We start from the raw sequence: 18906 nt of genomic DNA on the forward strand, positions 1-18906 counted from the left end.
TTTTAAATGAAAAAAGTAAACATGGCATTCTTAGCTAAAATAAATTCTTATTTTCTTCCCTATAATTACACGAATGCCACATAGTTCAAATTTTGGGTTTCAGTTGCAGTCAGGAAGATTAGACATAAACTTTATGTTATAGCTTTCAAGAATTGAAAGAGAATGTTGAGTTCTAAAACAAAGCTTTGGTACTATATAACCAATAGTTAAATTTTCAGTTAGCAAGGTTCAGGGACCTGAAAAGGTTTATTTACTTTTGAACATTTAAATATGAAATAATCAAAATGATGTTTCTTAAGTTCAATGTAGTAGTAAAGCAACTATGAATTGCTTCTATTCAAAGTGTGTATATACGTGTTTTCCAATCAAATATTAGTGGTACTTACGTCTCTGCAAACCTAATAACAGTTTCGTGAAAATACCATTAACACACAACCTATTGTATTTTGGATAATTATGCAGTGCTCCTGAATGAGTCACAGAATAGTAATCTTCTACCTAGGTCAAATGAATGAATTTCTCTTTCCATTCATTAGCATTTTCCCTGATGAGTCCTATGTATCAGTCACTACTGTGAGCTCAGAAGATCTGGAAAAAATTAGTCATAATCCTTAACATAAATGGGTTTTCAAATTCTCAGAAAACTAAAGATAGGAAGGTGTCATTTTTAAAATTTAACAGGTTTTATTTAAATTCCTGTTAGTTAACATACAGTAGTTAGTTTCAGGCATATAAGATACTGATTCGACATTCCCATACAACACCCGGTGCTCATCACACCAAGTGCTCTTCTTAATCAGCATCACCTCTTTAACCCATCCCTCTGTCCCCTCTCACTGGTAACCATCACTTTATTCTCTGTAGGTAAGAGTCTATTTCTTGGTTTGCCTCCTTCTCTCTTTTTTTCTCCTTTGCTCATTTGTTTTGTTTCATAAGCTTAACTATCCATTGACTGATAAATTGATATAGAAGATGTGGTATATATACACAATAGAATATTAGTCATAAAAAAGAAATGAAAGCTTGCCATTTGCAATGACATGGATGGAGCTAGAGAGCATTACGCTGGGGCACCTGGGTGGCTCAGTCAGTTAAGCATCTGCCTTCAGCTCAGGTCATGATCCTGGGGTCTTGGGATCGAGGCCCACATTGGGTTCTCTGCTTAGTCAAGAGTCTGCTTGTCCCTTTCCCTCTGCGGCTCCCTCCATTCCACTTGTGCTCTCTCTCAAATAAATAAATAAGTAAAATCTTTTTTTTTTTTTTAAAAAGAGTATTATGCTAAGCAAAATAATCAGAGAAAGAGAAATATCATATGGTTTTGCTCATATGTGGAATTTAAGAAAAAAACAAACAAACAAGGTGTCAATTATAAGGTGAATTAAGGAAAGTTTTCCTGGAAGAGGCAACCTTTGCACTGAACCTTAAAGATGAGTCAGTGTTCTGTAGATGAGAGAGAGTTATGAGGAGCAAGGCTTCTGGATTGAGCATGTTACCACAGGAGCTGAGGTCTGGTGCATGGGTGACTGGGGTCTACTATGTTCTGGAAGGTATGGGAGTTACAGATGGAAGTGAAGAGAGTGTTGAGAGTTAAAGAAAGAACAAAGTATAGGGTTTATGTTGCAAGTTAATGAGGAGCCATTGAAGGATGCTCTGCAGGAACACTGAAGGGTGGATTCGTGATGGAGATGGAAAGAGTCAACATTTAGGAGATTAATGACACTGTCCAGGGAAGAGATGACAAGATTTCAGTTATGGCTACAGCAACAGGGATGGGAAACATATGGTAATCTCTGAAAGTTATTAATAAGGTAAACTCCATAAAGCATTGAACTGGTTCTTTGTTATATATGAAGAAAAGCATCTCAAAGAAATAACAGTATTTTGCTTTTGAGAACAGGATACAGTGAAAACATTCACTGAATTTGACAGGATAGCAGGTAGAGCCAACAGAAGGGAAAAAATAAATTTGAATTGTCAAATTTGATATCAAAGCATAGATTTATAATGAGCATAGAATATGTAATCCAGAAAAAAACCTCAGAGCTAGATTTATGAATTTATGGAACATCTGTACACTGTGGAAGAAATATCCTATATAAAAATGCAATTATTGACCGTCCTGCAATGTTGAAATGAGACTGATACATCATGATAAGCACCAAAAGAACAAGCAAAAGAAATTGTTCCTATGATAAGATTCTGGCCTCCTAATGCAAATGAAGATTATAAGCATAGAGAACAACTTAGAGGATAAAGAGTACTATTTATCTTATGAAGAAATAACAGCAAAATAATAACAAATACAGGACAATCAATAGGTTTTGGAAAGCATAATGGAGCCTTCTCTGGGATGTTACTAGCTGGCCTCCAAGATGGTTCCCAATGGTGCTTCTGGTATTCATGCCCTTATGGTAGGTTCCCCCACATCATATTAGGTCTCAGCTGCATTACTAGAAGGGTATGACAGCGTGTCACTTCTGTGGCTAGTTTGCAAAGGACACTGCAGCTTCAAGCACTGAGAGCAGCCATCTGCCAAGCCATGAGGGCGCACAAGCAGTCCTGTAGAAAAAGGCACTCAGGGAGGAACTGAGGCTTCCCGCCAACAGCCAGCATCAACTTGGCAGCACCAGCCTGTGAGTGAATCACCTCAGAAGTGCATCCTCTAGTCCTGTCAGACCTGCAAGTGACCAGAGACCCCACTGACATGCGACTTCAGTCTCATGGAAGAACCTGATTCAGAACCTCCTGGTCAACCCACTCCCAAATTCCTGGCCCACAGGTACTAGGATATGAAGAAAATGTTTATTGTTATTTTATGCACTAAAATTTGTTATTCAGAGATAAACAACTAATATAGGGTGCACGGTGCAGATCGATTACACAAGTGGGGAACACACAATGTCCTCTCGGTGCTTCTAGTAAAGGTAAGTCCAAAAGGAATGTTCGTGATGCCAAATCCCCAACATCAAGGGTATTTCTTAGCATGGAAAGGTGATGGCTAAATGTACACAAGGGAGACTGGGCAAATTAGATCATATGCCTTAACTTTAAAGTTCATGACAAACAGATATAATGAGAAAATTATCTGAGAGAACACAGGCTTGTAGGAAAATAGTGCTACATAAACAGAGAGAGAACAGCCGTATATCCAAGAAGGAAGCAAGATAAGACTTGGTTGACTGAACAGAGAACCATTCATAGAACCAAAATAAATACAAAAATCTGCAGATTATACATGTTTGAACAGATTAGCAAGGAATAGAAAAGTAGATTAAAAGCCTAATATTATTATAAAATAAAATATAATTTCAATTATATAATTGCACACACATTATATAATCTTCCAATTTAAACCACAGCAAGACACTGGGAAAATGCACAGTGCAGCCTGTCAATGGAAGAAGTGGTGTTTGGGGTGAGGGGGAGGCTTCAGGGTGAAGGTGGACCCCCACCTTCCAGCCAGGAGAGAGTGGCCTACCCAAGGCAATAGCTCTCTTCTCTCCACATACCTCTGCTTCCTCAACTGTTAGACCAGGAGAATTCTAAGATCTACTGTGTGGTTTAAGTAATATGTACCATTCATTTTAAAAGATCCAGCACAAAAAAAATAAATAAATAAAGATTAAAAAATAAAAAATAAAAGACCCAGCACAGGCCTGAGACATAAAAACAAAGTGCCCAGCAAATAATACTTTCTCTTGCTTACCTCACCTCCTTTTTTAAAAACTGGAAAAACGAAGGAATGACATAAGAAAAGAGAGGCATTTTGCTTTCTCATCAGCAATGTCTTTCTGAAAATGAATAACAACTTTGGAGAAATCTAACAGAGTAGCAAATAACACGATGGAAGTCTTAAATGTGGCTGGAATCAATCAAATCTGCTAGCTTCCTTGGTTTAACCCCACGCACGTGATTGCACATGCAAGGAATTGTTCTAGCTGTCCAGCACTGCAGAAGTGGGAAGGGTTATTTAGGAGAGGCTAAGAGGTCATCATCTGAGCCACCAGGGAGTAAATAGCAAATTAAATCTAAAAATGACCATTTTTATAGATGCTAATAGGGACACTGGAAACACTTCTTCAGATTTACAAAAACAAAAACAGATTTACAAGAACTTCCAATTTTCGGTGATGGTTCCTGGGGTTGTAACAGTATGAAAGTACTGGTACATAAATATAAACATGACATAATGAGCCCGTCTGGTTTTCCTTCCCTGGGATGAGTGGGAAATGCAACACCTCCATGCACAACACATGCAGTTTACCTCCAAGGTCCAGGAGGCAGTTGGCTCTCTATAGAGCCCCTTAGAACTGCCACAACCTCAGTCTTATTTCCAAACCCCTGAAGATTTATACAGACCATCCTTCTCTTACATTTATAAGCAAATCAAAGCCACAAAAATTGCTAGACTCTGCACTCCTGAACAGTAGGGGCCGTGTCTTGTCCGTAACGTCTGGCACACACCAGCAGTTATGCCACAAAGACCATATCAGGCAAACTTAATTAGCTCATATGTTCAGTCACTCAGAAACCATCAAGCACCCATCATGGGCTAGTACAGTCAAGGGTGTGTGTGATCTTTTTTTTTTTTTTTTTTTTTAAGATTTTATCTATTTATTCATGAGAGACACACAGAGAGAGAGGCAAAGACACAGGCAGAGGGAGAAGCAGGCTCCATGCAGGGAGCCCGAAGCAGGACTCGATCCCAGGACCCTGGGATCATGACCTGAGCCGAAGGCAGATGTTCAGCCACTGAACCACCCAGGTGTCCCAAGGGTGTGGATGATTCACGTCAGGGCCCATGAAACTGTGAGTGTCTGAAGAAAACATATGGGTATGTTTGACAGTTGTAGCTGTGTGGATTTTCTGTAAGTGGCTGTCTGCTTTATGACTATGGTTTCCTAGAAAAAAGGAGGTGATTTTTGTGACTTTGATGCATGGAACAAAAAGAGACAGTAGCTAGAGAAATACAAGACAATGACCACACAAAGAAACACGACAATGATGTAGTTTACATGTAGGTAATTCTTCAAGACAACTTAGCCTTAAAGATAAAAGATCTGGGGACACTTGGGAGGCTCAGTGGTTGAGCATCTGCCTTCAGCCCAGGCCGTGACCCCGGGGTCCTGGGATCAAGTCCCACACTGGGCTCCCTGCGAGGAGCCTGCTTCTCCCTCTGCCTGTGTCTCTGCCTCTCTCTCTCCCTCTCTGTGTCTCTCATAAATAAATAAAATCTTAAAAAAAAAAAAAGTTAAAAAACCAAGATGATAAGACATTGAAGCTTTTTATAAAGTGTGTGAAATGCTCTCTTTCTGTATGTTTTTTCTTCCTTTTGAAAACAGCTGCCTAAATAATTTTTACTGTGAGTTCTGAGGGTTTTTCATTTTTCTTGAAAATTACTTACAAAACTATCATGGCAGTATGAGTATAAACTGTTATCTAGTATTTGAATTGGAAATTTACAGACATATATAATCTATTAATTATTAATAATGGTTGTCCAGAAATGAATCCTGGGTTTTGGGAAGGGCTAAATGGGGTTGTTCATTTTTATCTTATATCATCCCAAAGCTTTTGATTTTTTTTATCAAGATTGTACATCACTTTGTAATAAAAAATTTATTATCACTAAAATATGAGGAATTTTATTTTAATGAAGGGAGATACCAATTTTCAGAAAGAAAGGATTTTATTCTTTCAATTATTACCAGAACAAATATGAGAATGCTGTTTTTCAACCAAATCTAAACCACTTTCTCCTCAAATCGAAAGGGCCCATGTGCATATTTTTAAACTTTTGACAGTTCCCAAGGAATTCCCAATGACACTTTTGTGATCCTCAAAATGTAGAGATCTCTGAGAAGGCATCTGAGAAAAGATGCACAAACAAGAAATACAACATGTCTTGGGGGATTATTTTAATCTATCTTTCACATTATAAAACTCTAGGGTATTTTACAAAATTATATTCAAAAGACTCTAAAATGGATGAAATATATTAAATGCTCTAAGATTGAATTCAAAATTCTAGGTACCTGGGAGGCTCAGCTGGTTAAGCGTCTGCCTTCGGCTGAGGTTGTGATGCCAGGGTCCTGGAGGGTGAGTCCCACATCGAGCTACATACTCAGCAGGGAGTCTGCTTCTCCCTCTTCCTCTGCCCCTCCCCATGCTTGTGCTCTCTCTCTCTCTCTCTCAAATGAATACAGTCTTTTTTTAAAAAGATTGAATTCAAAATTTAAATACAGATTATAAATAAAAGGAGATTTACAGGAAAAGGATAAATATTCTTCATATGAATCAAAATCTAGGGAATATTTATAAAACGATAGCTCCAGTAGTAGTGAATTATTCAGTCATTAAACAAATGCAGAGAGAGAGGGGGAGGGAGAGAATGATAAATATAGTGATAGCGATATACATCAAGATCTTTCTGTGGGGAATTAAAAATAAAACAGAAAAACAGTACTTATAAAGTGGGGAATGCCCATCTGGGAATGTGAAATGTAAACAGTAGTAGTGGAGGATCAAAAAACAAGTATTTCAGAGTGACTAGGGCATAGGAATAAGAACTAACAGCTTTGAAAGCTTATTTTATACCATGCCCTGTATTAAGGCCTTTTTATTTATTGCTATTATTTTTGATCCTCATGAAAACTTCTGAGGAAAGTGGTTTCATTATCTTGAAATTATTGACACAGAATCTCATGTAGGGAAGTAAAGACACATTCTTAAGGTCAACAGCCAATAGCCAAGTCCTTCCTTGAACTTGGAGCTCTGGTAACCTCACGTTAGAGTCCACGACCTTAACTGTGCCCCTGCACACATTATGAGCCCCAATAAACTCATGCTGCATGAATGAGATGATAATTAATGTTGCGATGATTAAACGTTGTGCCTCTATTAAAATACAAGATCCTGTTACCAATACTTCAGGTAGACAATGATTCACAAAAACTACATACTTTTATTCAATATTTTTGGGTCTATTTTGCCATAATTAAATAATTAGGAAACACATTTTCAAACTTGGGAATGGCTTGGAAATTTATTATCTAACCATTAATAACATAGTGATTAAAAATATTTTAAAGATGAATACAACTCACCCGAATGGCATGTCTCTCCCCGCAGAAAATTAAAGATAAAAATTATGAAATCTAAATTAACATTTGTCATCTATAAACATGACAAATTACATCAATAATTTCTTACGTGTCGAATAACAAGTTTTCAATGCCTGCAAAGGATCATAGATCGCTCAGGTATAAGTGTCCTTTCTGTGTTCTTAATTGAGTGCACAGATGCCACTTAATATTATGAACAGCCACAAAAGAAGCACAGCCCTGAGCATGTGTAGTTGGCATTAATAATATACATTATACTGTCCATCTACCATCAGTTTGCCATTATTTTTCTTCATGCATTCATCTCACCATTCATTTACTCACTCAAAAATATTTCCACCGCCCCTAACATTCACTATGTTCAAGTATTGATGTCATGGGAGTAGCTCCACTGTGTGTAGTATCAATGTGCCAGTATTTTTGTTGATTATTTCTATATCTATTATGCAATATATTTAAACTCTGATTGAAATCAAAAGAAGAGTTAGACGATTATGTAATAAAGAAGTAAGATGCCCAGAACTAAGTATACATTCCCGGGCAGATAAAATGTCATTCATGAAAAAAAAAAAGTTATTCACTCATATTTATAGAAAGCTGCTAGATTACAAAACAAAGAATTGTGGGGAAGGACTTCCAGCTGGAGCAAACAAAGAGAGAAACGTGCAATCCCTGCAACTGGCCAGAAATAAATATGACAGTCTCAAGGTCAAGTGCAGATGATTGCTTTTTTTTTTCCTTACTACCTCCAGGGTGAGACCTTAATTCAAATACTAAGCCCTCCAGAAATAAAAAAACACACTGGATTACCACTTTAAAGGAGCTGCCCATCTACAGAGACAAAAGTAGATTGATTAGTGATTGCCTAGGACTGGGAGAGAGGAGGGGCAGTGGGGAGGGGCTGCTGATGTGTAGAAGGTTCCTTTCTGGGATATTGAAAAGATTCTAAAATTAGATTGTAGTGATGGTTTCAAACTGCCTGTATAATACTAAAAACCACTGAAATGTGGACTTTAAGTTGGGGAATGTTATGATAGATGAATTGCATCTGAATAAATCCATTAAACAAAGATGCTGCCAGAATTGTTTCATAAATAATCCAAGGCCTTTCAATCATTTTACAATACTTTTGGTTTTTTTTTTTTTTTTTTTTTTTCAGCTGAAAGGTCTCACATTTATTACTGAACCAACCTACTGGTATAGAGGCATAGTAACAGAGAAAATCATTCCCTTGATAAGACATGTCTATTGGCCAGGTAGGAAGGATGTTTCCGTATTGATAGGATAGGAACATGTGATCTCCATGTGGCTTAAATATGTGTGCCAATTATGTTTGCTATTTCATGATGTGCGATGCTTCCTCACAGACCCAGCTTGGTTCTTCTCCAGTGTCTCCTCTTGGAGTTGTACCTGATTTTATTACCAGTTTTCATCCGAATCCACTGGGGAATAGGACGATTCTGCTTTTGCTTCTTGGCCAGGAATCGCTTGATTCTGAAAGTCTTGTGAGAAGACATGGCGATCACAGTCAACGACACGCAACCAGGATGGTGGCGGAAAGGAGAGAGCCATTTTACAATACTTTTGAAAGGTATTTCAAAGAGGTCTCTACTTCCCCAAAAAATGTTTTTTTTTTTTTTTTTAAAGCAATCTCTCCTTCCGGATGATTGTCAATTTCTTCATTACGGAATCAGCTTCCTTCCTGTGATTGCCACCAAGTATTTTTTCTTTTCAATATATGCTATTTTTAATAATCCTATTATTCTGACTACATTACTAAGATTTTGAGCTTTGAAATACAACATGACTGACTTAATGATCAATGAAAAGTAATTTCACTTTCCACTTAATGGTATGTCAAATTCTTAACATTTGCAATGTGGCCTCATTAAGTTTATCTGGGGAATAAAATGCAATGATGCAAAATAACCCCAGACTATTTGATTATGAATTCTTTACTTAGCAGTGTGCAACTGAACATTCTCCATGTCTCTATGAGAAACTCTAAGTAATAACATTGGTTTCTTATGGAAACAGATCTTCTACTATCAGAAAACAGGCAGCTTTTTTTTGAACGGTCTTCCATATATCCAAAGAAAATAACCTCCTTTGAATTTGTTTTTCTTCTCCAACAGAAAGTTTTCCATTTTAAATACCCTAAACAGCAGTTGATTTTAATACAATATAATCAATGTCCTCATGAAGTTCTACAGTTAGTGTCATCAGACTTACCCTCTAATAAACACTTTGCATGCAGCTTTATGCAATGTGATTTGGGAAATGCTTTTTCAGTCAATAAATATTTAATTTGCTCCCTTTAGTTATTGTGGTAAAATGCACAAATATAAAAATCACCATTTTAAATATCTTAAAGTACACACTTAAATTTATTTAGGACATCCACAACATTGTGCGATCATCGTCACTATCTAGTACCAGAACATTTTCATCATTCCTAAAGGACACTGTATCCATTAACCAGTTGATCCTCATTTCCCCTTTCTCCCCTCAGCACTTGGCAATGACTCATCTGCTTCCTGTCTCTATGGATTTGCTCAATTCTGGCAATTTCATATAAATGGAATAATATGAATGTGTCCTTTTATGTCTGGCTTCTTTCACTTAGTGTATTTTTTTCAAGATTCATCCATGATGGATTCCTTTTCATTCATCTATGATGATTCAAGATTCATTCATGAGGTAGCATGTGTCTGTACTTCATTGCTCTTTATGGCTGCATATTACTCCACTGTATGGATATACCACTATTTGTCCATTCATCAGTCTTTGGATATTTGGATGTTATTTTGACAGTTCATTTTGCTTGGCTTTTATAGAAAATATAGATGCCACATAATATGCTTCTTTTGCAAATGCAAATTATGAAAACAAAAATATAAGATTTGGGGGAGATTTTTTTCCTCTCTATACAGGTAATAATTTTTTTCCCACTAAAGAGCTTATCTTGGGACACCTGGGTGGCTCAGCGGTTGAGCGTCTGCCTTCAGCTGAGGGCATGATCCTGGAGTTCTGGGATCGAGTCCCATATCGGGCTCCCTGCAGGGAGCCTGCTTCTCCCTCTGCCTGTGTCTCTGTGTCTCTCATGAATAAATAAATAAAATCTTTAAAAAAAATAAAGAGCTCATTTTCCACATACTAAAGATAAAATGCATATCTTCAATGAAGCATGAAACTTGCTGAATTTCAAGACTATGACAAAACACCATGATTGATAGCTAAGAACCTACTTGAAATATCAAATAGGATATTTTGTATGTGTCTAAAATTTTTGTCTGAATTAAATACCTCCATCTTCATTTTAAATTTTCTTTGGCTTTCTCCATTTCCCCATTTCCATAAAATGGCAACTCCATTTATCTGGTGACTCATGCCCAAAGCCTGGCAACCATTTGTTAGCACATTCTCTTGTTACCAGTGTAAACTCCATCTTCAAATTCTGTATATTCAATATGCAAAATGGCTTGAACCCTTCCAATTTTTAAAATTTCCATTGCCATGACACTAGGCCTTTCATCTGGATGGTTCCCTCTTGTCTTGACCCTCTCAACTTTGTTCTTCCCCCAAAGACTGGAGGGCATCTCTTAAGAGTTTAAATAAATTATGCTCCTCCTTTGCCTTAAACCATTTGAAACCATTCTGTTACCCCTAAAATAAAATCCCAGCTCTCAGTACAACCCATCTTTGGATTGCCTGGACCCTGACCTGCTCCACAGTATGTCTGACATCATTATCCTCCTTCCTCTTTATACCCTGTCAACACTGGCCTTTTTTCAGCATCCTCCCTGCACCACACTGTTCTAGAACCTCCTCCAATGCTGTTTTAATTCCTCCACTATCAGCTAAAAACTCTTCACCTGAATAAGTTCTGAATTATCTTTTAGACTTCTACTCGTATGTCATGTTCTCCAAACCAGTTTCTAATCCCACCAATCAAAATTAGGGTGTGCTAATGCTTTTCATTTGAAATACACTCAATTAATTTTGTTCTGAGCACTTAATGGAGTTTATTATTATGTATTTATTTGGCTGTTTATTTGTTTTATCTTCCATCCCCACAGGAGACTATGAACTCATGGGGGCTTTAAAAAAAAAGATTAGTTATTTATTTGACAGAGAGAGAGCACAAGCTGGGAGAACAGCAGAGGAAGAGGGAGAAGCAAACCCCTGACTGAGCAGAGAATCAAGACTGAGGTTTGATCCCAGGACCCCAGGATCATGACCTGAGATGAAGGGAGACTGTTAACCGACTGAGCCACCCAGGCATCGGGGGCTTTTTATAGTAAGAAACAGATAGCCCTCTTTTAAGCAAAACAATCATATACCAATTAAGTAAATATTATACTTTGGTCTCTAAAATAGTTCATTTAAGGGGCACCTGGGTGGTTCAGTATTTGAACATTTGCCTTTGGCTCAGGGCATGATCCTGGGGTCCTGGGATCAAGCCCCACATCGGGCTTCCTACAGGGAGCCTGCTTCTCACCCTGCCTATGTCTCTGTGTCTCTCTGTGTCTCTCATGAATAAATAAATAAAATCTTTAAAAAAAATAATTCATTTAATTAAGATGTTTCAAAAAATGTTAGGGATAGGGTTTTTGTTAACTTTACCCCTCGAATTTTATAGATGAGGAAAATAAATGGGTTGCCAAGGTAACAAATTCTGAAAAGTACCAGATCAAATTTTGGTAGGAAACCAGCGCTCAGTAAAATAAACCTCTATTTGGAAAAAACAAAAACAAAAACAAAAACAAAACAAAAAAACCCCACACAACCTGAAAGGATGTCTGTCCAAATTACATGAGTGATTTTCAATTAAAGCAATTTCCATTTCCATAGATCAGTTGAGTTTTGTTCACTAGGTTCATTTTGCTTTTTCTCCTTTAACTCTATTGTCTTTGGTTGTCTTTAAAATATCAACTTATAAGTAAAATGTATTAAAATTCATCTAAGATGTCTGTCATTGATGGAGTTCTAACCATGCCTCATGTTTTCCAGTGGTGTGTTAGAGTACCAATGTGTCCATTCACTCTTTAGTCCCGACTTTGCCACTGTTATCATGACTTTTCAGCAGTTAGTGAACCAACTGGTTGGCTTCCACCATTGCCTTCTGGGCACAAAGAGAATATTCAGTAAGAGGTAAAGATGACAACTCTTTTTTTCCCTTTCTTTTTATAATTAAGGAGTCTGACACAGTTTCTTGAAATAAAATCTATCAGAACTGTTTAAACATTCAGCAGGCACGTGAGTTCTCCTGAAGACACATACCATTCTTTTAAAAGAAGCTGGAGAATTTATAGAAGAGATCAAGAGCTACAGATGGAACAGCTTTTTGAAAGCCAAGATTAAAAATCTGCCCCCTTTTTGGCAGAATAGAGCTACATATGTTGTGGTGAGGTGACACTCCTGTGGGGGACAGGAAGCTGACTTCTCTATACATGAAAGCTGCTTGTAACCTGGCCAAGGGAAATGTGTTTGCACTACGTACAGTAAACCTTTGCCAAAACCAGAAACCCCTGACTGGGCTGCTTTGCCATTAAAATCTCCAAATATCCTTTACAAATTTACTCTCTAATCTTGCAACCATAAAACAAACATATTTAGAAAATATATGTTCTCAGAGGGAATAGTTTTCACATTTTATTTTTTTATTTTTATTTTTTTTGTAGGGCATTTTTTATGAAATCAACTGTATTTCTATCGGGCACTGTAAAATCAAATATGTGGCTGTTGTAATGCTTCAACTCTTGAACGATAATGCATTTGAGGAGTTATGTCATTTTCTTTCTGTTTTGTTCCTTACATGAGCTAGCTAGAAATTTGGGGTTTGCTGAAATATATTCATTAGACACAGACTTGGCACCCATGAATTCAGACCTGTGATGCTGGTCTAGAGTGGATGATTCACTCTAGAACATTGAAAGGCCTCCAGGTCTCTACCACCCAGGGAAAACATAAGCCCTGATATAGAAGATGCCAAAATGCCACATATTACAGATACAGGAAAGGCAGATAGTCTGCTTGGGAGACTCAAGGGGGAATCATATTTTTCAGGGGTTTAAGGGTTACAACATTTAGTTCAGCGTTTTCCAAAACGGACAGTATTCTCATATTCAAGCCTACAGCTGAGGTAAAAACACAAGTAAATCAGAACTTCCATTAAAAACAATATGCTTCGTGTTTATCTAGAAAGTGGAAGAATTTCTGTTCCTAATTATCACCTGATTTTGAATTACTACTTGATTACAACATGATGGTGCTCAGTTTGACAAGTATAATTCTAAGAAAAAGCTTTCACCTGATTAAGACAGGGAGCGATATGAAATGCTCGAAAGTGGTTTAAGAAAAGACCCTATTTTTAGACTGTGAATGTTATGTAAAAGAGTGCAAAGCAGTCTAGAAAGTATCATATCAGTTTTGTGTCACTGATGAGGCAGATTGTGCCTTCCAGACTTCTTCCACTGGAAGAATATATAAACTCTGTAGAAAATGTCTTACTTGCCATATATTGCAAACACAGGATAAAAAGATTGTCTATTGGCTATTATATTACTTGGGGGTTTAGGAGTTGCTAGAGCAAATAAAGAGAAAAGAAACTAAAAAATTTACTTCTATACAGTGAACTCAAAGAAGATAAAAAAAAAAAAGGTTTAGTGGGGGTAAAGCAAAACCAAAAAGTGGTCCATTGCCTACAAACTCAGTCTGTGACCTAATAAAAGTAACTTGTGCATTTAAAATTCTTTATTGTACAATATACCGTACAGTTATTACAAAAGTTGTCTAAATATCTGGACATCTTTTATCATTCGGAACAAAAATTTTTTTATATTTTTATTTTATTTTTTTTTTTTCTGTAAAAGGCATTTATTCTGAGAATCTAAAAATCTGGACAAAGAATATTGAACTTTTTAGAAAAAGCCTACACGGGATTTCGTGGTTTCTTCCTAATACATTAACAAACCTAATAAGAAGGAGAAAAGAAAAACTTTAAAACAGTATCTCTCCAGTTTGTCTGCAGTTATGTGATTTAAAATATTCCTGTTCTATTGAGGTAAAAGCTGCAAACTTTGGTAAAGTTAGAAAAATTAACAAATCATTCCAAAAAATACAAAACCGAAAGAGAAAAAAAAAAACAAAAAAACCATGAAACAAAAACACAACCAAACCCTAAGTTATAGCTTTCTTGGTACATATACAATAACTACAAAAAAATTTCATTTAAAAAAAGTACTTAAAAAAAAAACCCAAAAAATTCCCTCTTATAATTCTCAGTTGGTGAGCTGACCATTCAATTGAAAGGATCCACAGAAAAAAAAAATTCACACGTAAATATAAACGTGTAATGCAAAAGAAGAAAATGGAGTACTATTTGAAAGATAGTTTTCAGAAGTATCCATTATATTCCTAAATTATAGACTGTTCACTGAAAGACAGCTTATTTAACTGGCATTGGGTATTGTCTTATTTTCAAATGATCTTGGATTTAAATCTTGACTTCCCAGTGAAAGTATTCAAACGAGTAGCAATGTGAATTTGGATAAACCACATAATCTCTGTAAGCCTCATCTAGAAAATAGAGATGATTTCCCATATCTTATAGAGATAAATGGGCTAATGCACAAAAACATGTCTTAGAGTGTTTCACTGAATTTAACATAAAGGCCAGCCTAGGAGAGAAGAATAATAAGAAAGACAAAGAGAGAGCGATGATCAAAACGACCAGGAAGTAAATTGTGTCAAAGATAAAGATGAGTTCACGGTAACAAGTGAATTTAACTTCTCCCCAGCGCCTCTCTTGCCTTCCAATGGTTCACTCCATGGTAGGTGATCCAGGCAGCCCAGAGTGAGGCCTTGGCCAGGCTGGGATGCCCAGGGCTGTATGCTGACCAACTTTTACAGCACTAGATTGTAAGATGAGCCACCACTTACCAAATAAATTCTATATCCCCACATCCTATTTCTTAATTTGTCATTGGACCCAAAGAAAGGCTGGGCCACCATGGACCACCATGCATATAGTAAATGCTAAACTTGCTTACTAACTGTTTTCATTCTGTTACATTTCATTACATTTTTAGTTTTCCTTTCAGTGGAAAATTAATGTCTAGAAAATATTAACTTCACATATTAAGAGTTGAGAAAAATTATATAGTCTCCATAGATTGGCAATCTCATCAGATGGTTAAATTTTATTTCTAAGTGACATTCCGCTAGAACGATTTCAAAAAGAATAGCATGGTGAATGTTGTAATTACTCCAGCGCCTCTGGCCTGCCATCTTGGTGTTTAGCATTGCAAAAGAAGTACCAAGATTTTTTTCAGGGCCCCATGGCCACTGGTCTTGCCAACCTATAATCTTCCAGCTCTTTATCTCATCATGCGGCAGCCTGTGGCAGCCCATAGTATTTCCTAAATGCCAGCTTTAACATATCATTTATGTTATTAAAACATTTTCTAAGAGGTTTTCCCTGCCTCTGATGAATTTCAAACTTCTTAGAATGGCTTATAAATTCCACGCAGGGCGCTTCAGCATCCAGCCTCATCCCTCATCCCCCACGCTTTCCTCTTTGCTTTCCTAATGTTGATTTGCTTTAAGTTCTCTTTCTTCATGTGCTACATTTGTTCTAGGACAGCCTTCCTCTGCAAAATTTTCTTACAAGGGTCCTCTCTCTAAAGACTGGGTTTTGACCTCCTAGCCACGTCTCGATCCTTCCCCGCTACATTCCCTAATCCCTCTGCTGCAGATTTACTCCCTTTTTTCATAACAGCTCCTTAGCCATCATATTCACACACCCTCAGGTATCACCCGTGTAGGCTGTTTTCACTCTCTACAGAGCTCTCCCCAGAGTTGATCATAATAACCTAATTTCTCCCACAGCGACTTCATCCACGGCACATCCCTTATTCACCAGTACAGGGAACAGCATCCTGTACCTTCTGAAAGAATGAAGCAAGTGGCAAGGATAGTTAAAAAAAAAAAAATATATATATATATATATATATATATATATAAATATTTACTGAAGATATCTAGATATCTATCGAAATATATATCTAGCAGTTACCTCTCTCAAATATGGGATGTCTCTTTGTTTGCTGTAGGCTGTGTGTGTGTGTGTGGGTGTGGGTGTGTTTTAAGAACAATTTTATCTATTCTAATCTTTATTGTCTTAACTGTGGCTGAAGTCTTCCAACTCCTGCTTCTTTCACTCCTGTCCACTCCCACTCTCACAGCCAACACATGAAATCTCCAACAAATTCAAACTGGATTTTGTCACTCTCATTGCTTAAGATCTAAGTGACTTAAATGCTTTCACTTCCAGCTTTATGAATTGTCCACAAACACTGTGGGTGATATTTATAAGACATAAAACAATGAAAGCATGGAGAAAGCCAATCCAAGTTCAAATAAAAAGAAAAGAGTGCCAGTGATTACACTGCAACTGTACAAACAGATCACTTGTTCATTCCTTAATTCAAAGACATTTATTACTGCTATTATGCACAGTCATGAGTGAGGAGCAGGAGATAAAATTGTACACAGGACACACAAGATCTCTGCCCTTATCCTTCTGAATAAATGGAATAGTTTTACTTTGCCATAATCGAATCAATTCCACTGACTCCAAACCTCAGCAAAAACCCTACATTCCTTCTCCAAAATTTCAAATTAATTTTGGTTATTACCATTAATCTGAATGAATTTTTATTGGCGTGAGAGGTCACCAGATTGATTTCAGATTCTTGCTTCTGTCTTGTTCTCCTGTGCATTGCTAGGAATTGCCTTTTCTTTTATGCTTCTGTTCAGTACACATTTATTGATCTTTCCAGTCAACCACAAGAGGAAGAAAAAGGATAGCTTACTCATGAATATTTCCCACACACTCTCTTGGGGCTATTGACATGAACCCCTTCCTGGGGTCAGCATATCTGTCAATCAAACTTATTATCACTTACTTCAAGCCCTGCTCCTGTAGTCACCCCCAGTAAATGCCAGTTTTTAATTGGAAGGAAGGGGATGAATGCTGAGCAAAAGGCACTTTGAAAGAGGCTTTAGTGGGAATAAAAGCATCAGGAAAGGCTAAAGGCCAAGATGGTACAAAGAAGGAAGAGCAATACGGGAAAAGAAATTCATTCCGTGCTTAAAATGGTCTATCAGGAACAGAATTCTGTCCTCGCCAATGTCACCATGTTTCATCCAGAAATGTCACAAGTAGATTGCAGGGGAAGAAACTTCAGCCTCTCCCAATCCACACCGCCCTGTGTAGACTAACTTGCCTTCCTATCACTGTGCTGAGTTTTGAGCCTCAGGCCTTCCTAACTGGCTTCTATCAGCTTGTTCTGGGGGGAAGAGAAACAAAGCAAAACAAAAGCAAAAATAAAGGGAAGAGAACTCTCAGGACAGACTCTAGTCACACTTTTCACCTCCTCTTGGGTTAGCATCTATCTTCTTATTCTCTCTATATTAAGTCATTCAAAGATTCTCATACTTTTTCTCTTTACCCACTTGTTATATACTAAAAAAGGAGAGAGAGGTAAAGAGAGAAAGATATTCACGACAGGACAAAACATAACTATGCAGTATACAGAAGTGAAATGGAAGAAGGGAAAGTCCAAACATAGAAAGTCGTACGCTTACAGATCAAGACATCTTGAATTTCCTTGGAACCCTTTTGGTCAATAATTCATCTTAGGTCTTGATTAGGAAACGAATAAATCGGCATACTAAAAGTCCTTTACAATTATTGGATTAACCAAACACTTCCATCTGTATATCTTCATTCAAAAAGTCCTGTCCAATGACATGTTGGTGAAGACCCCACACGTGCCTCTGGACATCCTCCACCAGCTCATATAAGCAAATGTTTACCACCTGTTTTATATCCTGAAAGTTGAATAAGTTTTCAGGAAATCAATTTACTATGTTCAAAGCTTATTAATCACTACCATCTTTATGCCACGTCAAGGAACAAGAACAGCATTAGCTATGCAGTATTCAGTATGAAAAAAATCTCTTTTCCTATATATTCATAGCCTTAAACATAACAAATCGCTTGCACAGAAATTATTAACAGACACCATATTGCATCTTTACAGTAAATACAGAAAGGAGGAGAGCTTGTTGGCATGAACTGGTGGCAAACCGAAAAAGAAATAAAATCTCAATATTCAAATTTAAGGAAATATTTTTATCTAATATAAAAATGAACTCTCACAGTATGTACTGATTTTGCATCTGTCAAATGATCTCTTAAAATGATGGTCAGTGTCAATTAATATTAAACACTACTAGCTTGATACAAAATGTCATATGCATATGATGGGGGAAAATTCATGGGATTGTATCTGCATTCCTTAGAGAGCAAGTGAAACCATAGTTATATGTTAATGATTTGAACAGCAAAAGAAATTCTGATTGGCTATCACTGTGCATTGTTGGACCAAAACCTCTATACCTCAGAGTCCTGCAGTTTCCATAGAAACACAGCAATAGCTAATGTAAAAGCAATAGTTCTCTCCAGACAAAAGGCTTGCCTGAGCTTTCATTTCAGTACACCAAAACGTTAATAACAAAGCCTTTATCTCCATAAACAGAGAGGAAAATTTTCACTACGATAAATGTCAAAACCACAATGTTATATACCATTTCATAAATACTTTTAAAAATAAATCCTTCAACATAAATGAGCTGGAATGAAGTAAATAAAATTCCTTTAATTATTTCTTTAATCCACATATCAAAGTAATGAAACCCAGTTCTGTCAACT

General features: G+C 36.9%; 2 protein-coding genes across 3 annotated transcripts in view; both read right to left on the bottom strand.

Moving 5' to 3' along the window:
* The window catches only part of GPM6A (glycoprotein M6A), a 333463-nt gene that overhangs the window by 95629 nt on the left and 218928 nt on the right, over positions 1-18906 (bottom strand). The gene's annotated exons all lie outside the window — the stretch shown is intronic.
* On the bottom strand, positions 8271-8680 carry LOC121490028 (60S ribosomal protein L39). The gene has a single exon (XM_041753581.1). It carries the CDS (start codon positions 8639-8641, stop codon positions 8486-8488), a length of 156 nt encoding a protein of 51 aa, XP_041609515.1. The 5' UTR covers positions 8642-8680; the 3' UTR covers positions 8271-8485.

The sequence above is a fragment of the Vulpes lagopus genome, chromosome 4 (genome assembly GCF_018345385.1).
Source record: "Vulpes lagopus strain Blue_001 chromosome 4, ASM1834538v1, whole genome shotgun sequence".
NCBI classification, from domain to species: domain Eukaryota; kingdom Metazoa; phylum Chordata; class Mammalia; order Carnivora; family Canidae; genus Vulpes; species Vulpes lagopus.